Source organism: Trichoderma harzianum (assembly GCF_003025095.1).
Source record: "Trichoderma harzianum CBS 226.95 unplaced genomic scaffold M431scaffold_54, whole genome shotgun sequence".
NCBI lineage: Eukaryota > Fungi > Ascomycota > Sordariomycetes > Hypocreales > Hypocreaceae > Trichoderma > Trichoderma harzianum.
The window spans coordinates 1-27,055 of NW_020209302.1; the positions used below are offsets into that span (position 1 = coordinate 1).

Genomic DNA, 27,055 nt, shown 5'->3' on the forward strand with positions numbered 1-27,055 from the left:
AGAAAAACCTTTTATAAATATACTTTTTTAATTTTTAAATTATTATTTTTTACTATTAGCTAAAGTATAATAATTTTATTTTTAATATTTTAATTTTTACTTTTAAAGGTAAAGCTTAATTAAACTTTTTAAAAATAAGTAATATTTTTATTTATAAGCTTTAAAATCTTAATTAATTTTTATTTAGCCTTAATAATTAATAGCTTTTTTTATATATAATCTAAGGGGACTTAAATAAAAATATAATTATTAAGGCTTTCCTTAGGTTTATTAAATTTATTTATATTTTTTCTATTAGTAATAAGGGCTAGCCTTTTACTACTTATAAAGAAATACTTTAAGTTATTAATTCCTTTTTAAAGGTTTTTATTATAAATATTTTTTTATAATATAATTTATACTTATATAACCTTAGGGTCCTTTTAGCTTACTTTTTTAATAAATATAAAAGCTTTTACTATAATAAAAGTCCTAGTAATATTTAATTTATCTTTTTTATTATAAAATATATTAACTAATATTATTTTAGTTAATTAAGTAGTTTTTTTTTTTATTATTTAATTTCTTAAGGTCTTTAGGCCCCCCCTTAAAGTTAATATTAAAAGTAATAAAGTTTTTAAAAATAGTATTTAAATATAAATAAACTTATTTTATTACTATTAAAAAAAGCTAGAAGGTATATTATACTAAGTAAAAGTTAATAACTATAGCTATATTTAATATTATATTTTATTTAGCCTACTATTATATATTAATTTTATTAATTTAATTTATAATTTTATTTTTAATAAAAAATTTCCTTTTTTTATTTAAGTTAATAATTTTTTTTATATTATTAAAAATAAAAATAATAAAGCCTTTTAAAGTTATTTATACTATAATTATTATTACTATTATACTTAATTTTACTTTATTAAAGTTAAGTAAAAGTATTTTATTTATACTAAGGGCTTTTTTAAAGTATTTTTTTTTCTTAAGGGTAAAGGGGAGGACTATAACCTCTTTTATTTTTAGGCCTAAGGGGGTTACCTTCTTTAGTAGTTAAAGGGCTATTACTAGTCCAGGGGTAATAGAGTTTATTTTATTTTAATTATTTAAAGGGATTATAAATATTTTTATCTCTTTAAAGTCCCTAGATAAAACTATAAATAAAAAAATTATAGTTGTTTTATTTAATAATTAGTTAAACGGGAAGGAGTTTTTAGTAGTTAGGTACCCAAAAGGTAGGGTACCTGTAGATGTAGGAGGGAAGCTTGATTAAAAAGTATAACCTTGTTATCTACACATAATCAAGTAGGAGTAATCCTGCAAGAGTATTGGACTTATGGTGGTTTGGTATTGCAAAATCACAACATAGCTTATATCCCAGCACTACACCAATCGTCGCTCCCTAAACATGCGTTCGAATATGTTGAGAGGACCGCTTGCCAGTCGAGATCGCTGGGTCCTATATGATCCACTTCTATCACCGCGTCCTGCAAAACTTCATGCCCAGCACTCGGAGATGTGGCGTTGTTACCTAAGATTGATGCATTTTCTCCAATGGTAACCTCTGGATGTGCTTCGATGTTGATAGTGCCGAAATGTGGAATATAGATTAGCAACTTATTAGGAGTCTCGCCAGTTTCGCCCAAGCTCTGAGGTTGTGATTTCTGGCTATAAGTTCTTTGATCAACCGACCGAGATGCAGTGGTTAGGTAGTATCGCCCGTTATCGGAATCGCTCTCGGCCGCGAGGAGAGGTCGGATGATCGCAGAAATCTTCTGAGCTACGATATCGTGATTGGCTCGCGCTTTCATCTCCATGATCTCTAGAATATAGTCAAGCAATCCTCGATCCCTCAGTCGCTGATGACGCAGTGAATCCAAAGCAGTGAAGCTGCCTCTTCCGACGCAGTTGTTGTCACTGCTAGTTTGATGCTGATGCCGGGCATCAATATGCGCGATGCACAGCGTCACGCTGGCAATGAAAACTACAAAATCAATCATCCGGCAATAATACGGAAGAGGATTGGTATTGTGGAAGGCCACGAAATCAGAGATGATGGTGCGGCTTGCGGCACTAACAGTCATCTTGCTGTAATCATGATTCGGACCGTCTGCCGAAGAAGGTTGTAACATGAATGGTAGATGTAACTGTAGTAAGAGGTTGTGATGCGTAAACTGATGCATGAGGCGGATCGAATCTTCGAATATCTTTACTTCATTGTCGGGAACGAAAGCAGTGTTATGTATCGTTACAGACCACTGTGGCGACATCAGGGCTGCGGCGTCCTGGAGCATCTTGTCAATCTTGTAAGTTTCTAACAGTTCGCTCGCCTCGGCGCTGTTACGACGCAGTATAAGCCCGGCAGCAACTGCCTGGATACGCTCTATGCGCTCCAGAGCCATGCATGACTCTAAGGCATTCGGAGAAGCAAAGCTGTCGTCGAGCGAGGAGCCCTGGGGAAGCCCCAATATTAACGACAGAGCGCGATCTGAGAGGACGATACGGAACCACATATAATCAGGATCAATCCGGTCTCGGCTTTTTTGCTCTAGTGTGATGTTTACCGGCCCGCCTGTTCCCGTGTGTAGCCCTAGCAATTGAGCCGTGAGCATAGCTCTGCGATTCGTCATCCATGCGCGTCGGAGGTTCCCAGAATTATTGAGGTACATAGACTCGGTCATGATGCATTCTATGCCCTCGAGTGAGTTGGTAAGTTCATCATTGCTAGTCACTAGCTTAGAGACGACATCGACGAGGCAACACATGATGGCACGATAGTCTGAGCTCAAACCATCAAGTTTGCTGGCTGAAGAGGGCGGAACGCCTTGAAGGTATGTTGCCAGTAGCAAGAGTCTTCTAGCTATGAGCACAGGATGAGCCCTGGCACCCTGCGGAGGCAATTGAAGCATCTCTTTTGGAGATTCCATGTGTTTGGAATAGAATGTAGAGTACGGCTTGTATATAACTCCGTGGAATAAGGTCGAAATATCGACTGGAATGCTCAATATCAAGTCGAGATCATGCTGGTCAGGCCATTTCCCCAAGAGGATGCCGGATATCTCGTCAAGTCTGTTTGTTAACTGTGCTTCTGGTCCAATATTCGAAATAGCGGCATTAACGGATAAGTGTGCCTTTGAGTTGGACTTCGAAGTGTGATCATCTCTCTCCGGAAATTTCTTTCACTCGCCATTAGCAAAGTAAAATGGCAATCAAGGCATTTAAGGAACGTACCGCTGACAAAGTAATCTTCCCCTGATCGGGTTGATACTGGAGTGATGCATTTGATCCAGTATTGTCGCCGTGCCTGGTCAACTGTACTGTCGGAGATTCCTCATGATCGACTCTGTCGTCCGCCTCGTCGCGAAACTCTTGGCTGATGCACTTTGTCCGTCGGCTCCTACATCCATCACATTTCTTGTTTGACGGCGCTGCATAGGAGCACCTTGTTTTACGGCGCTTGCACTCCCAGCAGCTTAATGTGCCCTTGCGGATCTTGCGCCTTTTGGGCGGATGTTGTTTGTCTTCCGCCGCGGAGGATGGCCAGCGTTGGCTCTGCTGTTCCGACATTTCCCGTCGATAACGACTCCAGCCACGAAGGTCACAAGAATCCCCTTCCTTGCGAATTGGATAGAACGACGTTGATAATGCCTTGCATATAGTTTTCCTAGAAGTCAATTTCTTTTTTTGAACTCGGTTTGAGAAAGACGTTAAAGTCTCCGCCGCGGTGGTGTAAGATTCGGAAGTATGGTCCTCCGTACATCAATATTATCCATACTTCAATGATTTTACGTAATCACGCCATTGCACCGAGCTGACATAGAAAATCATGCAAGATTCAGTTAGAATCGAGGATTAATTATGTGGAAATTAGGGGAGCGTGGATAAACAGTGCCTCATTTTACCGTCAGACAGAGTATTCAGATAAAATTTATGTACAATAATCTACAAATTGCAGCGCAATATGTTCTCCGTAATAGTACTGGCGTTTTTCCGCAGCAGGTTCTCATCATAGACAAAGGATCGATCAAGCTAGGGTAGGATTCATTTACCGCATGCACCGCGGTCCAACACCAGTCAACATGCAGATCTATACTAGTTATTCAACTAAAGACTCCGAAACCCCCGTTGGGTACAAAGGCCGGCAGGGTACTCCTCCGCGGTCAAAAGTTACTAGTAACCTCAATTCAAATACATATATATTCCACGAGGTAGGCTCGCCACGACATAACTTCTTTTTTCCATGTTGCTCAACTTTTACATCGCTTTTTCTTATCTCTACCCTTTCGCTATATTAGCGAAACAAATTTCTTCGCTTTTGCATAACGCAGAGTTCAAAATGGTCAAAGTCGCCATTGCTGGTGGTTCCGGGCGTAAGTAAAAAATCATCTTGGCTTGACGCAGCGGTATACAACTGCTAATCATCATGTTGTTATGATGCAGAGGTCGCTCGAGAAGTCATCGATGCTCTACTTGAATCCAAAAACCATGATATTACCATATTGAGCAGAAGTGTATGAGACATTGTTTACGTGCCTCAAATAAAAGAAAGTAGCGGAAGCTGATGTCCATGTACAGGCTGTGCCACCTAAGACTTTCACATCGACCCTCGAGTGGCAGATTGTCGACTACAATGATGTGAAAAGCCTCACCAGAGCGCTTAACGGTGTTCACACTCTCTTATCGTTCATCCAGACGCTGGGAGATTTCGAGCAAAAAGTGCAGAAGAACCTCATCGATGCAGCCATTGAAGCTGGTGTCAACCGGTTTTCGCCAAGCGAGTATGGAAGGTAAATAGTCATTGAGTAACACCATGGCCATTGCGGTTTCCTTTGACCGGCTAATGACCAAATCAACAGCAAAGATACGGTGGATATGTCCTGGTCAGGGCAAAAAGAAGTAATCCGGGAATATTTGAGGGAAAGAAACAAGTCGGAGATCGTAAGTTACCTTTCTGCAAGTACAATAGCTGGAAATTGTGAGTTTGGTGAGCGAGGTACACATCCATATTGCTAACCCACTTTCGCGTGACTCACAGGTTCTTGAGTATTCCTTATTCCAGCCTGGTCTGTTTTTGGACTACCTAGCCTATCCCTACAAAACCAGCAAGTACGTTGACCCACTGCAAACCATCTTTGACTTCCAGAACAAGCGTGGTATCGTTGTTGAAGGCCATGAGGACGCCATTATAAACTTTACTTCAGTCAAGGATTTTGCAGCTATTGTTGCCCGTGCAGTTGACTACGAAGGAGGCAGATGGCCGATTATTGGAGGGATCAGAGGCAACAGGTTGACGTTCGCACAAGTTTTGGCCATCGGAGAGTCTGTGAGAGGTAAGAACAATAGAAGCATAATTGTTGCCAAAAAATAAGGGATTCTAAGTCTGAAGCATTGCTGACTGAACTTTTCAAATTTATCTATTACAGGACACCCTTTCGCGATCGAAAAAGCAAAGATTGAAGATCTAGAGGCTGGTGAGCTGAAAACTGTTTGGAATATTGAAGCCACTCATCATGCCGCCTTCAAGGCCGATTCGATAGATATGCACAAAGCTGTATCTGTTGGTATCCTCCTGAGTAGTACCAAAGGGGCATGGGATTCGTCAGACGAGATAAATCGGCTCTTTCCTGATTTTCAGTTCACTAAAGCTACAGAGTTTCTAGCAGAGGTGTGGGAAGGACAACAATAATATTCGCCAGATAATCCGATCTATCCGCCAATATAAACTTAGCACATAGTTTCTCCCTTGGGGAATTCTTCCCAGTATTAACATGTCGGAGACCGGCTTGTCACAGATATTTGAAACTAGAGTTCCTTGGATATATTCCACTTTAAACCCTGCAAATATGTTAGCCATTGTGAAGGGGTTAGATTGCTTGAAACCGAGGGTAACTTTGCATCATACCGTGGCTAGATAAGCTTGTCCTTTTATTAGATTTTGGATAGCTGATTCACCGAGCCATTGAGGCTGAAGGCGCCGGAGATTCTCCTCAAAGAGCCATGAGTTTCCACCTTCCACATAAACACTCTCTCCATTTAAATCTTCTTCCAGCGCAATAGCCGCGACAACTTCGGCCACGTCAATGCAGGTGTTTAGTGGGAGGCCTTCCTTTTCCCACGCATCCTGGAATTCTTGGATCATGGCTGTCTTCGTTGCCCACGGACAAACGCAATTTACTCGAATGCTTGCCTCGTCATAGGCAGTAGAGGAGTATTTCCTCAAACTTCGCATTAGACCTATAATACCATGCTTGGCCGCCTGGTACACAAAGATACCTGGACTCTCTTCAAATCCGGCTACTGACGAAAGAAGTATCAACGACTTATTGTCTTCTCTTTTGGCGTTTTGGCGTAAATATACAGATGCCACTCGAGCCACAAATAAGGAGCCTCTCAAGTTAACATCAAGGGTTATTGTATTTGGCTCCTTCTGCACGCTGACGAGGTTCATGGACGGCTCGAACCACTCCGGTCTTTCCCCAAGCCCAGCATTTGACACGGCGATGTCAATACGTTGATAAAGCTCAAAAGCTTTTTGAAACAACTGCAGAACTGATGAATATGACGTTACATCGGTCTGAACAAAGCAGACATTCGGAGATAGAGAGTTTGCGAGGACCATCCCTTGTTCTGTGTCAACATCGCCGAAGACCACTTTTGCTCCATGGGAGCTAAGCAGCTTCACTGTTTCCGCACCTATACCGTTGGCGCCACCAGTAGGGATGTTAGTAAGAAAGTCTTGATCTTTTCCCTTCTCTTTTCGCAGCAGTTGGTATATGGATCTACCTGTAAGTACAACGACTTTGTCTTTGAGCTGTGGGAGCTTCTGACGGTCGAGCGAGAAAGCTGACATTGCTTCAAGAACTACAGAATTTGATCACTGAATGTCGAATTCACATAGTAAGAGTGGATGAGCAATCAAAAATAGTATATCTTCCAAGTCACAAGCTATTTGAGCCGTCTATATATGTGCGACTACAGGCTTAAGCGGAAAGCAAATCTTCTCTCACAATTTCCCGCTTCCGTTAGCAGAGGTGGGCCGGAAGATGCACTTTATGCGTTTTAGTTTCCAGCTTCCGACAGGACCGAAACTCCCAATAGAAAAGCAAATCCCCAGACTCACTGAAGGTCTGGTTCCGTCGCACTAGACGCCTTCCGGATGTAACCCTTCCCCGCTGTTGGATTTCTGCCGCCCAATGCACCAAATTCGTCGCGTATCTGGCAAAATAAGACCTCGCTATTGGGTATATAGCTTACTCGGACTGACATTGTTGTCCAAATTGTAGTGCATACTTCTTGAACAATTGGTAACTAGCATCTGGCCGAACACATAGAAACAGCTACAACCTCCTATTCTGTAACTTCAATCACCATGCCACTTCAAACGTATCATATATCCTCATCTGAAAAGGGCCTATCAAGTGTTACGACACTCATTGTTGGGACCAAATCTGCTATGCTGATTGACCCGCCATTCCTGGTCTCGGATGCCATTCGCGTTGTTCAATTCATCAAGGACAAAACCCCGAATGCTTTACAGGCCGTCTTTGTTACGCACCACCACCCGGACCATTACTTCAGTGCCAATCCTATCCTAGAGGCATTCCCATCTGCGAAATTTTATGCCGCACCTTATGTTAGAGCCGGAATTGACAGGGAATACAATGAGAAGGTTAAATATTGGCCGACCATCTTTGGCAGAGACGAGATTCCAGAGGTGCCAAGGAAACCTGATCCCTACCCGTACAGCTTTATCATCCTTGACAAAGATCCAGAAAGCCCAATTATGCTTCTGGGGCCAGTACAAGGTGACGCAGTGGACCACACGCTTTTCTGGCTGCCAACGGAGAGGACCGTTATCACCGGTGACGCGTTGTATGGGAGAAGCACACATCTCTGGTAAGAGTGCCTAATTGAACACTCGCCATACAATGTACTTATAGATACTGGGCAGGGCAGAAGAAATTGAGACACCAGAAATTCTCCATGCGTGGCAATCGGTAAGAACTCCATGTATTAAGACTTTCTAAGGAGGTTACTTACAATGTGAGTTCCGCAGGTCATTGAATTGATTGAGTCGCTTAAGCCTACCAAGATCATTGTTGGTCATCTCCAAGATGGATGGTCACTTGATACTGCCGCCGACCTGGAGCACAATCGTAAGTACCTGGCGCTTTTCGATGACGAGATTTCTCAGGCTGTTACGAAGCCGACCGTGGAGCAGATCTATAGTACGTTCGCAAATGCCTTCCCACAGGCTGTGAAAAATTTGGACTTCTTTTTGGGTCATTTGAGCAATCAGTTTGGCGAAGGAGGGGAGATATGGGAAGAGAATCGCCATCATGCGGTTGAGAAAAGGACGAAAAAGACTTTAGAAGGCTACGTTTTGTAGTCCAAAGCTCATTGAGACTTAGCGGTTATTTAGTTGCAATTGCACTGGCAATGCGCTTTGTTCATAAATTTCCTATTATCTTCTGGGTACAAGCTTCTCCGTGATTATGGATTCGCTCGCAATTGGCGTCGTTTCCCTTTCAAAGATATGGTAGGACACATTATTCCAGGATAAAGATAGAGTTGTAACTGTAAAGACTTACCATTAATATCATATCCACTAACTAAGCAGAGTTTGCATTGCGGTATTAACTGAATGCTTGCCTTAACTGCAACCATGTCTTGGCCTCTCTAGAAAAGCATGGGACGGTACATACGCTACATTATATTGGAGCTGAATCGCCGAAACACACTCAGTGTTGAAGAACCAATCAATTAGAAGTCTGCTAAGCTCACCTCCTAGCTAACCCATAGCTAACATTCAATGTTGTTATGTCCAAACCTTCAAGGTATTTTCCTTTTTTCAGCTTCCTTTTAATTCTATCTCACAATAATCGCAGAACACTTGAGGAGGTAGTAGCTACATCCCAATAACCCATTGCATTCCATTAATAGCCTTTTTATAAAATGTCTCAGTCTCGGGTAAAGAAGGAACTATCCAGAAGCAATGTGGAAGGCCAAGATAATGGTCAGACTTGACGGGAACCCTTGCATCCTTCAAGGTTGCCACCAACACCTTTCCATCATCTCTCACTGGATCCAATTCGCTGGTACATACATACACGGCTGGTAATCGCCCCAAGATGTTCGAATCTCTAATTGGAAAGTAGTCCTCATTTTCAGCATCATTTCCTGCAAGGTCGAAGAATAGACGCATCGTTGATGCGCTCAAAAGTGGCACATTCTCCTCCATCTCGGCGTAAGATGTATGAGTTGACTCGTAATATTTCGGGATGTGGTCGGGGTGCAGCGCAACGGGACAGAAGACAGCAATGCCTTTGACCGTATCAGGTCGCAGTGAAGATTGACTCAAAAGGACCTTGCGAGTGACGGAAAAAGCAAGTCCAGCCCCGGCCGAGACGCCTATGGCGTATATTCTCGTTGAATCGCCTCCGAATCTAGAAGCGTTGTTATACGCCTGCGTAGGTATTAGCTATATGAGTCTCAGCTCTGCTTATTCGTGACATAAGACATACCCATTCAAACCCATTGAGCGCGTCTTCAAGGTGTGCTGGTGCCTTATGCTCTGGTGATAATCTATACATTATGGAAATGACGACGATTTTGCTGCTTGCAATAGTGGCGCAAAAATAGTCGTCCGCAATGGACGGTCCAATGACAAGACCTCCGGGGTGATAGTATACTCCAACAGGGAGTTTGTCGCTTGTGTCGGCAGCAGGGCAAAAAATACGATAGTTGAAAGAATCATGCACACCCTCATGGATCCTGATAGAATTAGGGATTGGGGGGTATTGTGCTGCAAGTGCCGTCATCATGTCCTCTTGCATGGAGCGCATTTCATCAGCATTTCCGTTGAGAACCGGTCGGACGCCTAGATATTCCTCGAACTGGATTTGTTAGGCGCCTCTTTTTATTGGTAAGTATACGTATTCAATTTTACGTGCCTTGAGCCATGACTCTGAGTAGTCGCCCATTCTGAACGGCTTCGGGAGCCGTAATACGTCTAGACGTAATGCAGCTTGTCTGTAGCTTGTACTCAAGAACAAAAAGGCACAAACAAGAAAAGAGGAATAAATAAAATAGATTCTAAACCCAACTGATGAGGGTCTTAAGCTCAATGGACTGACTCACAACGCCAATGAAAGCCGTACTATAGAATACTCAACTAAGAAAGATATTATCGGGAATTCCAGGCGCCTTTGTATATAGCCCTGCGCATATAAATGAGCCATAACCCCGGAACCCGAAGTTCAGTATGTATAGTATCGCGTGCTCACTGAACAAGTCCGTATCCGAACAGAGCCGATTAGACATCTCACCTGTGGAAGTGGAGTAGTGTCATATCCATGTAAAAGCCCCCGGATGGAGACGGGAAACCACGCGACAGGTCTCCGATCCGAGGTTCTGAAGCAGCTGTAGACAGGGCTGGTGACTAGCATGCTACAATCGTCATCATTTCAGAAGGTTTTGCATACCACATGATTGTACACAAGATAATTCAAAGCCTTTGTAGGTGGCCCGTAAAGCAGCTTTTCGTACTGTTGAGTGTCATTTGAGCCGTACCACTACTGGAACTTGTGCCAATATATGCTTTAATGTGCATTAACGTAAAGGTTTCCTAGTATTGAAAGAGCCCGCTTTATACTTCGTAGAGTGGACGAAGATCGATATATGTATTATAGCCAACGTATTAATTGTTTTATTCATACACGAGGAGACAGTTGATCACGTTCAACTTTAACTAAGCAACGAATCAAGTATTCTTCCATCTGAGAAATCCCTTGAAGAGATGTGACTATGCCAACATAGCCGTCTGGCCGAATGACAGCAGCGGCACCCACACGATCATTAACTCCGTACGTTGCGTATAGCCCTTCATCCGCTGGACCGTGGAATTTCATTTCCGCATACTTCTTGATCGATGGCTGGATATCCCCCCATTCAAACTTCCTTTCTGAGAAAGGATGGAGCACGACTAGTTCGATAGTGGAGGATGGGAACACGGGCATTAAATCTTGACAAATCCAATTTACAGCCTGAGATGAACTGCCGTCTTTCTCACAAAGATCGAATGTTGTGAATAAAAGAATTCTAAATCGCCCATTGGAAGGAAAATCTACAACTGTTAGCAATGACATCTCTATGCATGGGTTATGCAGTTTCGCACCATCTTGCAAGTGTCGCCTGTTAGCGTCTGCATATCGCAATACCACTGAATCTAGTAACCGTCGGCCGGGTCTCAAGACCCCATTGAGATAGTTGTCCCCATGGATTGGGCAATCTTCAGGAGCAGGGTGCTGAACAAGAATTCCCGGCGAGTACTCAATGCCACACCCACTGGTAAAGCCATTACCGTCTCTGAAGACCTTTAGAAATTGATCATGCGTCAGTCCCTCGACGTTTTTATCCGAGTTAACTTTTCCTGAAAACATGGATGAGAACTTGGTGTCAAACTCTATAAGCATTTTTGCAATCTCGAATCGCTCGTCCTCATATGTGGAGAGGATGGTTGGGCCAGCTGTTTTGGGACTTAGCCCATGAATTTCATGGGCCAACTTCCAGGAAAGGTTGTACGAATCCATCATGGAAACGTTCATACCTTGGCCAGCCTTTGGGCTATGCGTATGGCAAGCTTCTCAATATCAGCTACTGAAACACCCGAGTCAAAATGCAGCTCTACTTACCGTCTCCGACGATAAATATTCTTGGTTGACCGTTGCTATCCTTGAGAGAGAACTTGGATGTCATGCGCTGTCCAATCTGATATGCAGCCCACCAATCAACCTGAGTTCCATCCTTGACACCTATTTCATAGGGCTCAAAGACACGCTGAGCTTGTCTCAGAATAGAATCAAGAGTGATCCTGCCTCTCCGCATTTTTGACATTTGCTTTTCTCCCTCGACATTTTGGTCTAAGGATTCAACAGAGACTTCTTCTGTTGTCTGTACATAGAGACGTGTCAAATATTCCCCACCTTGAATACGCTCACGAGGTATGATCATGACAGAACCAGCATCGGAGTGAATAGCGCAGCGCTTCCGTATATCTGGGAAATCTGTCTCCACCACGAAGTCAACAACACCCCAGATGTGGTCCGTTGTTTCACCAACAAGATCTAGCCCCATCCGCCGTCGAACTACGGAATGTGCACCGTCAGCACCAACGAGATATTTGGCGCGTGCAGTCTTGCGTGTCTTGGCACCAACAACATCTTCAAGCTCGATCTCCACCTTGACAGGAAACTCAGTATCGCCTACTTCGTCCATCTGAAAATCTATGAATCGGGCGTTTCTATGAATGCAGTCCGGTGCATAGTGGTTGAGATTGCTTTCGAGGATTCGTTCGATCCGGCCCTGGTGTATGGTAACCTCATGCTTATATCTCGCTGCCACCGCCACGTCGGGTGCAAAAGATGTACGCTCAATTCCGGGAGCATCATGAGGCGATGTGTTTCTTTTGGGGTTCCAAAAAGCGACCTCAGACATATGGCATCCATGGTTGAGGATCTCATCAACAACGTCCAGGCTTTTCAGTACTTCCAACGTGCGAGGCTGAAGACCATCAGCCTGGCCAGCTTTCAGCGTTTCAGGTTTGGCATCAAAGCATACAATGGTATCTCCAAGCCCGTAACGAGCGAGCATCAATGTGCACATCATTCCCGCAGGACCGGCCTTGAGATTATCTTATCAATTGATCTGCACAAAATCTGGATGAACCCTGACCTACACCAATTATGATAACTTCATACTTTTCATCTTCACCACCGGTGGCTAATGGTGGTCGTGAAGTCAACCTTGGCAAAGGCGGTTCCTTTGTTGGATTTACTCGAAGGTCGCGATCATTGTAGGAGGTTTCTTGAAAGACGGGCATTTTTGCGGACGTTTGAGTGATTAGGGTATTAAAATCGACGAATACTTCGCTTTGCCTTTTGTAGGATGTTTCAAGGCTGGCAGGGCGTCTTGTATAATACCGAAGGGATAAATGTGTGTTCCTTGAGTATGTTGACGGCCGTGGAAGTATCCTTTGGCGGCCATTGGCATTGTCTGGCTTTAGCGTTCTCACGGCTATTAGACGGACATCCCTCAGTGACGAACTTGGCTTTCTCAGACTAATCGGATGGGACTGCATGACAGCAATGGCTCGGACACGGGTCGGAAAGACACCAGAACCATCCGGGAACGCATCCGCCCCACACCTCATCGGTCCGCTGAACTCCCAGATCCGTTTTCTGTACTCCGTGCCGCTAAGCGAAAAGCTGTCTAGGGTGCAGAGCTGGCGTCTTGAATAAGCGGGCAAGGGGAAAGAAGGCTACCCGGCATAAAGCAGAGTATCAAGTGTTTGTAGTGTTGTACTATGCCTTATAGACGTTTGAAGGAGATCCGCTTCTAAATTCGTTTGGTACGCTTCTTCATTCATTTTTACGCAACCTCAACTAGAGAGGCTATCAAATTAAGTCAAACGACTACTTTCTGCTTTCTATTACCTACCACTATCAACATGTCGACTCACAAAACGCTTAATACAATGGTCGAAATGCTGGACCTCACCACTGAAAACATTACAGAAAATGTTCAAATCGTGAATTCTAGCTGTCCCGAAAGACGTGTTAAGTATCTGTTTGAAAGACTTGTTGTTCATCTCCATGATTTAGTACGGGAAACGAGACTCAGTACGGAAGAGTGGATGGCTGCAATAGAGTTCCTCACTAAAGTTGGTCAAAAATGTACTGATACACGTCAGGTAAGCGTATCACGGATAGGTGCCGATACATTTCGCTCAATCCCATCAATCACGTCTAATACGTGTCTATGCAAGGAATTCATTTTACTTTCGGATGTTCTCGGAGTTTCATTGCTTGTTGATGCGATTGACCACCCCAAGCCAAAAGGCTCGACAGAAGGGACAGTATTAGGACCATTCCACACTCACGAAGCGGAGTATGTTACCAATGGTGCCAACATCTCGACTGATCCTCAGGGAAACCCACTTCTTGTCATCTGCCAAGTTCGCAACTTGGCAGGGCAGCCAATCGAGAATGCCAGAATTGATGTTTGGGAGACAGATTCCAAGGGATTTTATGATGTTCAATACGCAGATCATGACGGTCCTAACGGACGAGCTGTTCTTACGAGCGACAAGGATGGGAATTTCTGGTTCAAAGGCATTGTCCCGGTCCCATATCCAATTCCAAGTGATGGGCCGGTTGGAAAACTTCTTGGAGCCCTCAATCGACATTGTTACCGGCCAAGTCACATGCACTTTATGTTTGACCATCCGACTTATGATCCTCTCGTCACGTATGTTTATGGCGCCGATACATCTGCTCTACGCTGTTGTAAAGTTCCCAATTAACTATTGCATGCAGTGCTTTATACTTAAAAAATGATCCATATGAAACATCAGATGCAGTTTTTGGTGTTAAGAGTACGCTTGTGGTGGAGTTGAAGACAGTACAGGACAAAGAAACGGCTGAACAGTATGGTGTCGATGTTGGGTGTGCATTAATGAAATATGAATTTGTTCTTGTTACAAAGCAGGAGGCAATTGATATGCGATACAGAAACGCAGAGGCAGCGATGAAGGCTCAGGGGAAGCAAATGCAGTACATAAACGGTCTGCCTGTACCGGATATAGATTAAGAGAGGATAAATTGCAGCTGAAAGGCCAACAGCATCGATCAGAGCCCTTCAATCTTCAATTGGCTGCATTTATAAGATGTACTTTGACAATGATGCTTATAGTAGAGGAAAGCAGTAGTATAATCAAAGACATATCTCAATTTGGTTCTCAGAATGAAGTTACATGTAGTCAGGCTTCATTTCAGCTCTTCTGTAACAGCCGTTCATGTCTCCCTGGAAACGCCCCGATGCTGCCAGACAATAGGAGGAAATTAGATAACTTGAGCTTTGGGAACCCCTCTTCCACCTCAGCCCTCACGGTGTCCAGTATTACGGATCCTGCTTCCGTGGGTAGGCGATGACCCGCGGCGAATGAAGTGTTCTCGGCCCGGTTCTCATTATTGATCGATTCATGCGCATGAGGAATCTGGCCGTATGATGTCATCCAGCAACCCTGAGCATGTAAAGAGGCCCAGTGAAAGTTTTAAATTGCTTTAATTTCTCTGGATTCATTCTCTCCTGGCTTCGTAAAAAAAGGAGTCATTCAGTCGCTTAGATTTCGCAGAATTGCTAGTGGTTTCTTGGAAGCAACTTCAGAGCCTTGATAACCATGGTTCCTCCATCAACGACAAAGTTAGACCTTGATCTTACTCATGAGAAGACCAACGGTTCCAGAATTGACACGACGCAACCCAAGTCTCAGGTGTTTACAGCTTACCCTCGGGTCGTGGAGAATTTTCGACCAATGAGTGTGATCATCATCGGCGCCGGTTTCTCGGGAATCTATTGCGGCGTTCGGATACCAGAGCGACTACGCAACGTGAAACTAACCATATATGAGAAGAACTCCGGGATTGGTGGCACTTGGCATGAGAACCGCTACCCGGGTTGTGCTTGCGACATTCCTGGTATGTTTTATGTCGACTATTGAAGAGATATCATTAGTGTATAACACCCTCCGACAGCACATTCATATCAGTACACATTTGCACCCAACCCGAATTGGAGCCGGTTTTACGCCCCCGCGGCAGAGATATGTAAATATCTGGAGTCGGTTGCGGAACGATATTCTGTGAACCGATTCATCAAGACTCTACATAAAGTAACCAACGCAAAGTGGAAGGAGGATATCTCAAAGTGGTTCGAGATATCTATATACCTATCTTCTTATGTCTCAAACTAACAATTCATTAGGGAGGTTACGATTAAGAATTTGAAAACTGGAGAGACTATAGTTGATATAGTCGATGTTGTCATCAGTGCGCGGGGAATGCTAAACGAACCCTCTTGGCCAGATATTCCAGGAATCCGTGAAATGAAAATCCCCGTACTTCACTCAGCTGTATGGAATGATAGGTATATACAATTCTTTATTTTTATTTTTATTTTTTTGGAAAAAAGAAAACGTTAATTCTGTCCTTAGTATTACTTTTGAAGGGAAAAGAATTGGCATTATTGGTGGCGGAAGTAGCGCCATCCAGATTATTCCTGCTTTGCAGCGAGTATGTGGCACGCATTTAAGCTGCTTTATCCGGAGCACGACATGGATCTCCAGACCCTTTGGAGATTCCGCATTGAAGACTCTTGGATTAGGAAGCACCGATTGTAAGTTTTACTCAGTTTAATTGCTTACGAGTCGCGATGCTACGAAAAGGAGACCGGGAAGATTAACCTCTTGTAGTTTCTCCGGAGCACAAGGCAAAATTCACCAATGACCCTCAATACTACCTGAATTTTCGAACCATTATCGAGAGAGACGGCAACTCTGCTCATTCTCTTACCTTCAAGGACTCAGAAACGCAGAAGCTCGCTCGTGAGGATTTTACAGCGCTTATGAAAGAAAAGTTGGCAAAGAAACCACACATCCTTAAAGCTTTAATGCCAAACTTTAGTGTGGGCTGCCGAAGGCTGACACCTGGGCCTGGTTATCTTGAAGCACTTGGTGAAGATAATGTCGATTTCATCAATACACCCATTTCCGAAGCTACAGACACTGGTCTTGTGCTACAAAATGGAGAAATCAAGGAGCTGGACGTTTTGGTTTGCGCAACTGGTTTTCAGACTTCGGCGCCGCCACCTTTCTCGGTGGTTGGAAAACATGGTCAAACCATGATGAAGAAGTTTGACCCGTACCCTGAGACGTATCTATCTCTGGCTACCGACGGCTTTCCTAATTATTTCATGATGCTAGGTCCTAATGCAGCCATTGGCACGGGACCACTTACGACCATGATCGAAAAGACGGGGGATTACATTATCAAATGTATACGGAAACTCCAAAAGGAGAATATCTCGAGCATGGAACCAAAGTCCGCCCGTGTGAAAGACTTCTCAGAAGTCATTGATAGGTACTTCAAAGATACCGTGTATATCGACAAATGCAGCAGTTGGTATAAGAGCGAGGGTGGCAAGGGAGACCGAATTGTGGGAATCTGGCCGGGTAGTGCTTTGCATGCACTGGAGACTCTGCGGTCACCACGCTGGGAAGATTTCAATTATGCATACAATGAAGAGACCCAGGCTAACCGGCTATCATGGCTTGGAGACGGTTGGTCTGCTCCTCAGGTCAACCCCGAAGATGGCGAGCTGGCACATTTCTTACAGCCGGCATTTGTAGATTTACCAGCGTCGCCATACCCGGAAGAGACTGTTGAGTATAGACAGCTCCCGTTCTCACATTAAGCTGTGTAGGTGGTAGAATCTGGAATAGCTGTTGAATGAGTATTCACTGAGGCTATGCTGCTGTGACGAATGGTCAGAGATCCGCGAGCTGGGTAGCTGAAAGGAGGTATGCATGTTCAAACTGGACTTTGTGGCTTGAATCATACTATAGCACGAAGAGGCTTCCTCTGTATTGGACGAATTTAGAGTTCATTACCGTCATTATTGTATTTCACATTCTTTGACTTCGTTACTTCGCCTTTTTTGTGCTACGGTTTCTGATACAACTCAATCCAGCCGGCCATTTAATAGATGACTGGCCCCGATTACCAGGGCAATAGTCTTCAACAGCCAAAAACCGCCACACATAAAAGGAGGCCGAAAACAACCCATCAGCGAAGGTCCAATGGAATTCGTCTTTCGATGCCTAAAAGCGTATCCTTCTATACTTTGTTTCACCGTTATATGCCTCGGACAGCCGTTGAGATGACTCTTTTATTAGAGACTAACTTTTACTAAATGATTCACAACCCCAATTGCCCCAATTCACCGTAACTCGCTACTTACATAAGTCCAATGACCATTTTACACATGGAAATAGACCCAGTCATCACAGTTGTAACACTTATAAAACTTGCTTCGCCAAGTCGATTATATTGATGTTCTTTAGCCGATTCCTTTCCCTCTCAACGTTTCCACTGTTGCCTTGTTTCAGTCGTGTGGCGAAGATTAAGCTTGTTTCACATATCTACTCTTGCATCCTCACCGGCGTATGCTCTTCTAATTAACTCTCTAATCAGAGGCCTTTCGACTGGACGTGGGTTAGAATAAGGATTACTAGTTGCAATATCAGCCGCCTTATCGATGTCTTCGTCTTTGAATCCGAAACTTTGCAATCCACGTTGCAATTTAAGGCGCTTTAAAAGAAAGCTGAGTCCCTGAACAGCATCGCCATTACTACCTGGGAGCACATCCGCCAGCTTCTTCATAACCTCCGGAATATTTGGAGCATTGTATGCCAAAGAATGGGGTAGTATAACAGCGTGTGTCTCAGCGTGAGGCAGGTTGAAACTCCCGCCCAAGACGTGACAGAGTTTGTGGTGGAGAGCCATGCCAACGGAGCCAAGACAGAGTCCGCAAAGCCAGGCGCCGTACTGGGCCATAGATCGGGCATTCAGATCTGTTGGCGAGTCCATGATGGCAGGGAGAGATTCTGCAAGGGACTTGACACCTTCAATGGCGAGCAGGGAGATGATTGGGTTCGAGTCGTGAGCATACAACGCCTCCACTGCAGACTTGGTTAATATTTCTCAAGACCGCAATGTGTTAGTAGAAGGGATAAAAAAAAAGAAGGCTATAATACCTGCGTGAGCGATTGCGTTCATGCCGCTGGCAGCACTCAGGCCGACCGGAAGAGTCATAGTCAGATCCACATCGTAAATGACTGTCCCGGGAAGAATCTTGGGGTCACTCCTCGTCTTCTTGAGTCCGTCCGCTGACTCGCCAAGAATGGGCGTCATCTCTGAGCCAGAATATGTTGTCGGGATGCAAATATGGGGCAGCCCGGTGCGAATGCTTATAGCCTTGCCGAGTCCAATAGTGCTCCCTCCGCCAATAGAAACAATCGAGTCGGCGAGGACGGACTTCGCATACGCCAGGGCCCTCTCAGTGACGCTTGTTGGCGTGTGCATAGTCGCCTCGGCAAACGTGTGTCCAGTGCCTAAAGTAGCCTTGACCATCTCGCCTTGGTGGATCTGTTCGGAAGTAGTCAGGATCAATGGGGAGCGCAACTCACGCCTTGCCATCTCCACGGGCAGTGCTCGGAGCTTTCCACTCCCAAAGACAACCCGGCTGGGGGCAATATTGTAAGAAAAACTCTGCGGTGCAAACATGGTTGCGTTCAATAGCTGGCGGCCTCGAGACTTACACAGAAACCAACCAAGCGCACGAAACAACAGCAAGTTATAATCGGCACCTAGTAGTAAGGTCGCCATTGTCCGGATGGCGCACCGGATAGTGTATGGGTCGGCCGGATGCTCGATAGCGCCGGATGCTACCCCTTGCTAGCCAAAGCTAGCATGGAACGCAACAATTACAGTGCCCGTAGCCATTTGGGGCTTCGTGGATTAGGCGCGCGGCAGGCCACAACCCTCCCGGTGGGCTAACTACCTCGTAATCGGGGGCAGAGTCGTCCCCCGCCTCTCTCTGCTTCAGTCTTGAGATCATCTTTCATGTGCTATGGGACGGAAGAAATGTGTCCCTATATTCCGAATGTTACAGTGGAATTCAACATCCAACAGCATACAACATACAACAACAAAGAGCTTTTCTTGCAATGAATTGATGAGGAGCTGTTGCCTTTAGTATTAGAAGATAGCCGCTATCTTCTGCCAAGTAATGCAGCCACATTCTGCAAGACCGAGGAAATCAAGCTATAGTTCCAGGCGAATAACCTTCATATATCGTGACGCGAAATGACACCTAAGAACTACCGAACAAGAACAATGAACAAGCCATATTACCACCCTCTCGGCGGCGAATCGCAACAATGGATCTCACAGCACTGCCTTGCAGTATGTCAGTGGAGAGAGATAGAGAAATTGATCTTGCTTCTTTATGTTTTGTTCCAGTTCACTTCGTGATATATTAGGAAGACGCAGAACTTCACTTCGTAATGCTTCTGAATTCTGTGACTGCTTACGGCTGGTTGTCTCACCTTTCCGTGGAATTAACTCTTGACTTCGACTTGAAAACCACCATTCCACCTGGCCCCGCCCCCGCAGTGCCCTGTACTCTATGCAGTTAGCTGCTATACAAGTAGTGGTTCTAGCTAAAGACTAGCTAAGGACTGTGTGTGAGATAGAAACTATGACTGACAGATGCCTACAGTCTCTGTACAAGAACTTGTATTTAGTTACTTAAGTTGAGGTTTGTAAAGAGATGTCACGCTTAATTCTTTTTTTTCCGTTCGTTATTCCTTTATCATTGCCACTAGAGGGAGTCTACGGAACTAGGGTAGTGAATATTGAGTGTCAGTGCCCGCTACTCCTGCCGATATAACCTCCTTAATTGTCCTTTAAGGATTGGAAAGTCGGGACTAAAAGAAATGCACAAAGCTCGGCAACCCCGGAGATTAAAGTGCTAAACCTTGTAGATTACTACGTACATAGATGACAGTATGCCAGTTTGCCAGAGCGCTTTATTGTTTTAAACCGATCACATGGCCTTGATCTACCAAGATTGTTCCCCGCATTCATGATTTACCAACCCTAGACTTAGTCAGATTAGACCAAGGTGCCCTAAATGTATTTTGGTCTTACCTCCTCAACGGCTCGCCTTACAAACAAAGAAGTTTAACTCTGAGGAACATTTCTTCTTGTGGCTGCGCTCCACATCTGTAATGTTAGCATACTGGTTTGAGGCATTTTTTCTTATTCATTTACCTGTCCTCCAAGTCGCAGTGTCCCTCTCAATGCCTCGACCGAAGGTTGACCCTCGCTTCCGGAGACGGGTTGCGCAAGCGTGCGAGAATTGCAAGAAACGCAAGTCGAAGTGTAATGGCATATTGCCTTGTGATCACTGCAGGGCTCGTGGAGTCGAAGATGCTTGTCGTTATTCAAGATACCCTCGACCAGCCTCACAAGAAAGCCAACTGTCAAGGGGACTTCCTAACAGAGAATTTCGACGCGAGCCGGGCCCTCTTGATCCCGCATCACCGGCATCATCATCATCAAAGCAAATCGATATCCCAGTTTCAAATCTGTACTCTGTATCCAAAGATTCGCAAATGCTCAAGGATAGTAGAGGTAAATTCAGTATGTTCTCGGAACCGAACGCAAGCGAAAACAAGTGATTTATTGTTGCTGACGTAGATTGCAGTCTACGTAGGGGATTCAGCATCTCTATCTTTTCTGGGGTCGGTCAGATGCACGTTACGGGCTGCTGTAGGGCTATGCCCCTTTACCAATGAACCCGCTCGGAATCCTATGTTAGAGGCCACTTCGAAAATACGCTTTGAGACGGTCCGAGAGCCATCAATAGATCTGGCTACCGCCCAGAGTATTGCAAAGGAGTTTTTCCTTGCGGTAAGCGGAATATTGGACTTCTTCGACCCACCTTGGCTGCTAGCCCAGTTGCAGGACTGGGTTGAACAACCTTCACAAAGAACAAAGGCCAAGTCTGCTATCATCCACCTGGCCCTCGCCATAGGGTTCCAAGCTAGAGCTCAAGGCGACGTAGACGAGCTACTTTCTGAGCAATGCTTTGCGTTCGGGCGTCAACTTACCATGTTCAATCTCATAGACGATCCCAGCCTGGCGACCGTCCAGGCAGTCATATTAATCACTTATCACATGATGGCAGCATGCCAGTACAACGCCGCCTTTATAAATCTCGGCACTGCTGCCAGGGCTGCCTATACACTTGGAATTCATCTCCATGAGACAAATAAGGCCTTCGGCGGCGAGGAAGGCCTAGCTAGAGAGCGTGCTTGGAAGTCATTGAGAGTATGTGATCTATTCCTGGCGGCTTCTCTAGGAAGACCGCCCGCGACGACAGAGGCTGTATCAAACATCGTCTGGTCGCCACTTAAACCCTCGCGTGACTACGAACGCCCCGATGTGGCGGGACAAGTCTTCTCAGCGATGTTTAGGATCTGCAATGTTTTCGAGCGAATACTGGTCGAAGTTTATGCAGAAAAGGCTATAAGCCTTGAGTTGGCTAGAAGTATCTCGCAGCAGCATAGACAATGGACCGAAGAGTTGCCGCGAATGTTGATGGTTGATGGGATTGATGAACCAGACGCGGAGCAGAATCACGATGCATCTCCGGGAGGCTTTTGTCTGTCTCCAAAACAAGGCTCAAGCATCGTCACGATGGCGTATTATTATTCCATTGTTCTGCTTACGAAGCCTTTTCTGACCTTCCGAGTCCACCATGCTTCGGACAAGGAATTCTCAAAAAGCGAAACTTCTTCTATCATGATCAGTCTCGCCACCTACGCTGACGCTTGTGTCAACTCTGCTATAAAAGGCATTGACATCGCTTATGAGTATGTCTTCGAGCTAATCACGCCAAGCCGGCAACCTTTGATTGTCAATAGCGTGTTTATATCGGCATTGTGTCTAGGTCTTGCTTTTCTAGACAAATCTGGACGTTATGCCTGGTCCGTGAATCCGTTGCTAAATCGGGCAATTAAAATACTGGTCCATCTTGGAAAGCTAAATCCACATGCCTCCAGATTTGCTGGGATCTGCGAACAACTAAAAGAAGCCGTGGCTATTTATACAACAAGAAGGGATAATACCTTGCTTTCCGAAAATGACAAATCAGTCCGAAGTATCTTTGGAGATCTTCGGGCGTCATCCAAACCACAGGGCTACAGCGAGAGCTCTGTGGATCACACTGAGAACACACAGCTTAGCTGGAGTGTACCTGCTAACGAAAGTGTGATTAAACCAATCACACCTCGCTCCTTTAATTATAACACTTTCCAAGAAGAGTCCTTACTACCAATATCCGGGCTGTCGCCAACGCAAATCGGAAATCTACCAATGGATTATATACAATCTAATGGTAATTTAGGAGACGTACAATATCCTCATCCTCCTGATAATTCTATCGACGCTTTATCAGAGTACTTCTTGAATCAAAATATACCGCTTTTCCCATTCGCTAGTAGCTTGTCACCTGAGTCGCACTTTGACTTTCAAGGTATGACTTTGGAGCCAGCATAATAATAAGCTAATTTAAGACGGAATTAGGTAGTGGTGTAATAGGCTAGGTCCTATTTGTGTATATAAGTTACCTGTTTCTAAGGCTGTATCTGTTAATGTCGTCCTGAGTAGTACCACAGTGACATGGACTTCGTCGGACAATATGAATCAGCTCTTTCCTTATTTTGAGTTCACCAAAGCAACAGTTTCTAGCAGTGGTGTGGGAAGGAAATTAATACTATGCGCCCTGCGGTGTAGATACAAATATTCTTTATGATAAAACAGCTCTTAAGAAGGTAGGGGGGAGAAACTAATTGCTATCAGTAATAACCCAGCTATTATATCTGAGTCACTAGTTGCTTCATCTCTGAGTCTAGCCTATTACTTGTAAGAGACAAGAAGTACAATAATATGCGCTGCGACTTGTATTAAAAAATGGACTTACCAATGACATGGATTGTGGTATAGAGGCTCGCTCTCCAATATTCCAAAGTTTCTCTGAAATCCAGAGACGTTGCTGCTCATTTATTCCAGGAGCACTTAAAGCGCATTGTAGTGGCCAGACGATACTTAGAGCCGTCAATAACTCCGATTTGGGCGGCGAAGGTGTGCCTGAACCTCCATTGTACCTCGCGACTGATTGGACATTGGAACAGATCTCGTCCACTTCTTGCTGTACAGCTTTCAATAATATCTTAAACTCCTTAGAATCTCGGTATCCGTTACTTGAGTGAATAAGCTCGTTACTCCTTATGAGTACCCGAGCCATGATTATATTAAGCGTTCGGTATTGATTCCAACGAAAGGCTAGAAAGCCTTCAACGTTTTCGTCTTTCGTGCAGTTGCTTAGCATTGGGTGTACAACACGGAGGTCTCTTTGTAAACGCTTAATAGCCAACTGTACTTTCTTCACATCGAGTTGTCGTGGAGCACCTTGGCGGATGAAGAGCAATCGTTCGGCGTCTAAGCATAGATCATAGAGGCGTAGCATGGATATATCCAGCAGCAAACTAATTTTCTCGAAGGGATCATTCAATAGCGCCACAACATCCTGAAAATTGTTGTCTCCTCTGACGTTCTGCACGGCGTTGCAGAAGCAGTACCACCCACTGGTAGGACGAATATGCGCCAGCAGTGACAGCAATCCATTGACATGGGTCTGCCAAGTCCTATCGACCGGACTGTCGTTGGTCACCATCTAGAAATGTAGAATTAGGGAGCAGGCTCTCTATTTGAATATGCTAAAAGAAAAACTCACGTCATTGACTGCCAAAAGAAAGACCGAAGCAACCAGAGCAGGCGATGCTCTACACGATGCTATTGCATCTCTCAATCTTCGTGTTACGCAATAATATTTTGGAGACGCATTACTGAATACGGCTAGAGATGGTGATGGCTGATGCAGAAGCCAGAAATTTGTGCCTGTTAACTCTAGAACTGACAAAAAGAGCCCAGTGGATTCGTTCGAGGTGTGCCGACCGGTAGTAATATTTGACAGGAAGAGTACGTTTCTCGAACTAAGGTTGAGTCTCTCGTCCTCGAGGTTGCCTGCGATCATGTATTCCACCAAGCATATCAAATCAGCCAACTCCCATGATCCCCGATCATCACTTTCAGTTGTCGTAAATGTCGAAGATGACTGTATGATATCTAACGACCGCGAACAAGAGGAGGTCGACAAGCCGCTGAGGGGATAACTACGTCGTGCTGTGTCGGTCTGCTGGGGCTCATTTTGCCGGAGGTCATCATAACCTAAGCAAATTCTATGAGATTTGACGCAGCGTAGGCATGATGGACGCGTTGAATCACAAAGTATGCGCCTTAGTCTGCAGCTCTTGCAGCCTGTGCTGGGGTGGCCTGGATTGACCATGTGGTTCTAGCATTTACCTTACGTTCCCCGTTATATCGCCAGAAAATCGGAGCCCAGCAATAGAGAGACAACAGGCGCAAAACGGAAAGAAGGCTGCGTATTAGTCGTCCTCCACGGATTATGTTCTTCTTCAAGTGCGCCGAAAGAGGTCGGCTGTTAAAGACTCTTTAGATTACCAGGTGGAGAATGCAAAGGCCGCTCCAATGACAAATATGCTTAGACATGCGCTAGCATTCTCGCATCAACCACTTCGTAGGGTGGACCGCATGTTTCCGACGGAAAGAATGGCCGAATGCACGGAGTCTGTTTCGCAATGTATAAATACATAGAAAAATCGGGATTCTTTCTCAACTGCTATCAAACTTCTAAAAACAAAATTATAATTCCCTTTGATCCGATCACAAGGCTCAATCGCATTATGACCGCCGTGGACGATAAACGAGCACCGTGCCTCTTTATTTCTCATGGCACAGGCCCCTTCCCCCTGTTGGATCCTGAACAACAAGCGTTCAGGGAAATGTTACGGAAGCACGGCAGTAAACTTGACGGTGTCAAAGGCATTTTGTTTTTCTCCGCTCATTGGGAAACCAAGCAACCACATATAACCATGGGCGATGAGCCTGGTCTATATTATGACTATGAAGACCAAAGAGCCGTGCTCCCAAAAGAAGCTTTTGAGTTTCAGTATGCTGCAAAGGGTGACTCGCAACTAGCAATACAGATTGCAGCACAGTTACGACACAGAGGCTTCAAACCAGTCTTGGAGAGTCGAGGCTTTGACCATGCCGTTTACGTCCCAATGATCCTAATGAGGCCTCAGGCAGACATTCCTATTGTGCAGATGTCTGTTCTACGTGGGGAGACCGACATTGAGTCCACGGAACTAAACATTCAATTGGGACAAGCCGTAGAGTCCTTTCGAGATCGGGGATATGCGGTTATTGGAAGCGGAGGGTCGTACCACGACTTTCAGGCTATTGCGAAAGCCTATTTCGAAAATAAAATTGTCCCTGCTGGATCTTCTGCATTCGAAGATTTCCTAGAATCAGCCGCCTCCATTCAAGATCCAAAAGCAAGAGCGAAGGCCTTGCTGGGTTGGCGATCTCATGCTAGCAGCTACCTGGCCCATGTGGAGGGTTCGTCAGAACATCTCATGCCATTTATGGTTGCCGCTGGAAGCGGTGGGGGGCATGGAGGAGTTAAATTTGACATGTATACGTACAAGGGTGCGACCATGAGTCAATATATTTGGTAATGAAGTTTAGATACTCAGCTTTTGAAGAAAAACAATATGCCATTTTTCTCACACGTACAGCGTTGACGTAGCGTTGGTACGCATAAGCCAGCTTTAATACGCTGAACTCTGCATACCTTGCTGCGGGGAGGAACAGCTTGTGCGGTATACCTATCTCGATTGGCACAATTGATGCCCATTCAGCTTGCAAATATATACTCACCCGCACATTTCTTATGCTGAGAGCATGTGTACCGCGATAGCTAGGTAGTATAAACGAAATGAGTAACGGGGATAAATGCCAGTGTATTTATTTAGTTGATCTTGTGTAGATGTAAAACTTCATTTGGGTGCCCATCTTCTTTAAAATGGTATTTCACTTGCACAACACAGAAGGCAAGTTTAGGCAGAAAGTAGCATCTAAGCTAAGTGACTGCGATCAACGACTTGCCACTTAATAAACAGGAAATCCCATGCAGTAGATAGCGCGGCAGAGTATGGCCCTTTAGGCGTGTCTCCATATACCGATATAGTTGAATTAGCACTAGCATTCTCGCAAGAGAGATCAGCTGTATAGGGGAGTTTGGTTGGTTAGCGAACTCGGTAAACTCTTAAAGCGGAAAAAGCTCTCGTCCCCGTCATTACTGTATTACCCCAAGCTATTATTACACTAGCAGGGTAAGCTTCCCTCCTATATCTACAGGTACCCTACCTTTTAGGTACTTAACTACTAAAAACCCTTACTTAGTTTAATTAGTTATTAAATAAAATAATATTAATTTTTACTTTTATAGTTTTATTTAAAAACTTTAAAGAAATAGAAATATTTATAAACCCTTTAGATATTTAAAATAAATTAAATTTTATTACCTTTAGATTTATAATAACCCTTTAGTTTTAGAAAAAAGTAACTTTCTTTAGTTTAAAAATAAAAAAATTTATAATTTTCTTTTTTGTTTT

The 27,055-nt window shown here is 44.5% G+C and overlaps 12 protein-coding genes across 12 annotated transcripts; 6 read left to right on the top strand and 6 right to left on the bottom strand.

Moving 5' to 3' along the window:
- Positions 1-1,245: 1,245 nt before the first annotated feature.
- M431DRAFT_514392 (hypothetical protein) lies at positions 1,246-3,706 on the bottom strand. The gene is made up of 2 exons (XM_024920223.1): positions 3,220-3,706; positions 1,246-3,164 (listed from the first exon to the last, which is right to left on the bottom strand). Exons 1-2 carry the CDS (start codon positions 3,553-3,555, stop codon positions 1,359-1,361), a joined length of 2,142 nt encoding a protein of 713 aa, XP_024767082.1. The 5' UTR covers positions 3,556-3,706; the 3' UTR covers positions 1,246-1,358.
- A 618-nt stretch (positions 3,707-4,324) lies between these two features.
- On the top strand, positions 4,325-5,797 carry M431DRAFT_130002 (hypothetical protein; the record flags this gene model as incomplete). Its single annotated transcript, XM_024912435.1, has 6 exons — positions 4,325-4,358; positions 4,429-4,499; positions 4,564-4,775; positions 4,845-4,926; positions 5,024-5,318; positions 5,412-5,797. 6 exons carry the CDS (start codon positions 4,325-4,327, stop codon positions 5,672-5,674), a joined length of 957 nt encoding a protein of 318 aa, XP_024767083.1. The 3' UTR covers positions 5,675-5,797.
- M431DRAFT_514393 (hypothetical protein) lies at positions 5,486-6,913 on the bottom strand. Its single transcript, XM_024920224.1, has 3 exons — positions 6,772-6,913; positions 5,891-6,699; positions 5,486-5,823 (listed from the first exon to the last, which is right to left on the bottom strand). The coding sequence occupies exons 1-3, from the start codon at positions 6,836-6,838 to the stop codon at positions 5,791-5,793; spliced, it is 909 nt and encodes a 302-aa protein (XP_024767084.1). The 5' UTR covers positions 6,839-6,913; the 3' UTR covers positions 5,486-5,790.
- A 444-nt stretch (positions 6,914-7,357) lies between these two features.
- On the top strand, positions 7,358-8,377 carry M431DRAFT_488590 (hypothetical protein; the record flags this gene model as incomplete). Its single annotated transcript, XM_024916577.1, has 3 exons — positions 7,358-7,884; positions 7,940-7,985; positions 8,045-8,377. 3 exons carry the CDS (start codon positions 7,358-7,360, stop codon positions 8,375-8,377), a joined length of 906 nt encoding a protein of 301 aa, XP_024767085.1.
- A 519-nt stretch (positions 8,378-8,896) lies between these two features.
- Positions 8,897-9,971, bottom strand: M431DRAFT_502033 (hypothetical protein; the record flags this gene model as incomplete). The annotated part of the gene is made up of 3 exons (XM_024918085.1): positions 8,897-9,454; positions 9,513-9,884; positions 9,942-9,971. The coding sequence occupies 3 exons, from the start codon at positions 9,969-9,971 to the stop codon at positions 8,897-8,899; spliced, it is 960 nt and encodes a 319-aa protein (XP_024767086.1).
- Positions 9,972-10,680: 709 nt separating this feature from the next.
- M431DRAFT_157384 (hypothetical protein) lies at positions 10,681-12,986 on the bottom strand. Its single transcript, XM_024912969.1, has 4 exons — positions 12,725-12,986; positions 11,682-12,669; positions 11,165-11,629; positions 10,681-11,113 (listed from the first exon to the last, which is right to left on the bottom strand). The coding sequence occupies exons 1-4, from the start codon at positions 12,866-12,868 to the stop codon at positions 10,701-10,703; spliced, it is 2,010 nt and encodes a 669-aa protein (XP_024767087.1). The 5' UTR covers positions 12,869-12,986; the 3' UTR covers positions 10,681-10,700.
- Positions 12,987-13,531: 545 nt separating this feature from the next.
- On the top strand, positions 13,532-14,679 carry M431DRAFT_526136 (hypothetical protein; the record flags this gene model as incomplete). The annotated part of the gene is made up of 4 exons (XM_024920671.1): positions 13,532-13,738; positions 13,814-14,080; positions 14,138-14,295; positions 14,364-14,679. The coding sequence occupies 4 exons, from the start codon at positions 13,532-13,534 to the stop codon at positions 14,635-14,637; spliced, it is 906 nt and encodes a 301-aa protein (XP_024767088.1). The 3' UTR covers positions 14,638-14,679.
- Positions 14,680-15,361: 682 nt separating this feature from the next.
- On the top strand, positions 15,362-17,298 carry M431DRAFT_102314 (hypothetical protein; the record flags this gene model as incomplete). Its single annotated transcript, XM_024911418.1, has 5 exons — positions 15,362-15,524; positions 15,582-15,756; positions 15,811-15,972; positions 16,040-16,221; positions 16,298-17,298. The coding sequence occupies 5 exons, from the start codon at positions 15,362-15,364 to the stop codon at positions 17,296-17,298; spliced, it is 1,683 nt and encodes a 560-aa protein (XP_024767089.1).
- A 467-nt stretch (positions 17,299-17,765) lies between these two features.
- On the bottom strand, positions 17,766-19,198 carry M431DRAFT_130018 (hypothetical protein). Its single transcript, XM_024912436.1, has 2 exons — positions 18,641-19,198; positions 17,766-18,565 (listed from the first exon to the last, which is right to left on the bottom strand). The coding sequence occupies exons 1-2, from the start codon at positions 19,167-19,169 to the stop codon at positions 18,018-18,020; spliced, it is 1,077 nt and encodes a 358-aa protein (XP_024767090.1). The 5' UTR covers positions 19,170-19,198; the 3' UTR covers positions 17,766-18,017.
- Positions 19,199-20,749: 1,551 nt separating this feature from the next.
- Positions 20,750-23,012, top strand: M431DRAFT_102285 (hypothetical protein; the record flags this gene model as incomplete). The annotated part of the gene is made up of 2 exons (XM_024911417.1): positions 20,750-21,092; positions 21,157-23,012. 2 exons carry the CDS (start codon positions 20,750-20,752, stop codon positions 23,010-23,012), a joined length of 2,199 nt encoding a protein of 732 aa, XP_024767091.1.
- M431DRAFT_157395 (hypothetical protein) lies at positions 22,907-25,013 on the bottom strand. Its single transcript, XM_024912970.1, has 3 exons — positions 24,250-25,013; positions 23,437-24,189; positions 22,907-23,369 (listed from the first exon to the last, which is right to left on the bottom strand). The coding sequence occupies exons 1-3, from the start codon at positions 24,859-24,861 to the stop codon at positions 23,280-23,282; spliced, it is 1,455 nt and encodes a 484-aa protein (XP_024767092.1). The 5' UTR covers positions 24,862-25,013; the 3' UTR covers positions 22,907-23,279.
- A 253-nt stretch (positions 25,014-25,266) lies between these two features.
- On the top strand, positions 25,267-26,157 carry M431DRAFT_514398 (hypothetical protein). Its single transcript, XM_024920225.1, has one exon. The coding sequence runs from the start codon at positions 25,280-25,282 to the stop codon at positions 26,114-26,116; it is 837 nt and encodes a 278-aa protein (XP_024767093.1). The 5' UTR covers positions 25,267-25,279; the 3' UTR covers positions 26,117-26,157.
- Positions 26,158-27,055: the final 898 nt, after the last annotated feature.

Coding starts and splice junctions, on each gene's coding strand:
- M431DRAFT_514398 (XM_024920225.1), top strand. CDS start 25,280: ATGACCGCCGTGGACGATAAACGAGCACCGTGCCTCTTTATTTCTCAT.
- M431DRAFT_157395 (XM_024912970.1), bottom strand. CDS start 24,861: ATGGTCAATCCAGGCCACCCCAGCACAGGCTGCAAGAGCTGCAGACTA. Junction 24,190..24,249: donor TTCTTTTGGCAGTCAATGAC/GTGAGTTTTTCT, acceptor CTACATTTCTAG/ATGGTGACCAACGACAGTCC. Junction 23,370..23,436: donor TACCACAATCCATGTCATTG/GTAAGTCCATTT, acceptor TACAAGTAATAG/GCTAGACTCAGAGATGAAGC.
- M431DRAFT_130018 (XM_024912436.1), bottom strand. CDS start 19,169: ATGTTTGCACCGCAGAGTTTTTCTTACAATATTGCCCCCAGCCGGGTT. Junction 18,566..18,640: donor GAACGCAATCGCTCACGCAG/GTATTATAGCCT, acceptor CCAAGTCTGCAG/TGGAGGCGTTGTATGCTCAC.
- M431DRAFT_157384 (XM_024912969.1), bottom strand. CDS start 12,868: ATGCCCGTCTTTCAAGAAACCTCCTACAATGATCGCGACCTTCGAGTA. Junction 11,630..11,681: donor AATATTTATCGTCGGAGACG/GTAAGTAGAGCT, acceptor GATATTGAGAAG/CTTGCCATACGCATAGCCCA. Junction 11,114..11,164: donor CAGGCGACACTTGCAAGATG/GTGCGAAACTGC, acceptor TAACAGTTGTAG/ATTTTCCTTCCAATGGGCGA.
- M431DRAFT_514392 (XM_024920223.1), bottom strand. CDS start 3,555: ATGTCGGAACAGCAGAGCCAACGCTGGCCATCCTCCGCGGCGGAAGAC. Junction 3,165..3,219: donor GGAAGATTACTTTGTCAGCG/GTACGTTCCTTA, acceptor GGCGAGTGAAAG/AAATTTCCGGAGAGAGATGA.
- M431DRAFT_514393 (XM_024920224.1), bottom strand. CDS start 6,838: ATGTCAGCTTTCTCGCTCGACCGTCAGAAGCTCCCACAGCTCAAAGAC. Junction 6,700..6,771: donor CAAAGTCGTTGTACTTACAG/GTAGATCCATAT, acceptor ACATCCCTACTG/GTGGCGCCAACGGTATAGGT. Junction 5,824..5,890: donor GACAAGCTTATCTAGCCACG/GTATGATGCAAA, acceptor ACATATTTGCAG/GGTTTAAAGTGGAATATATC.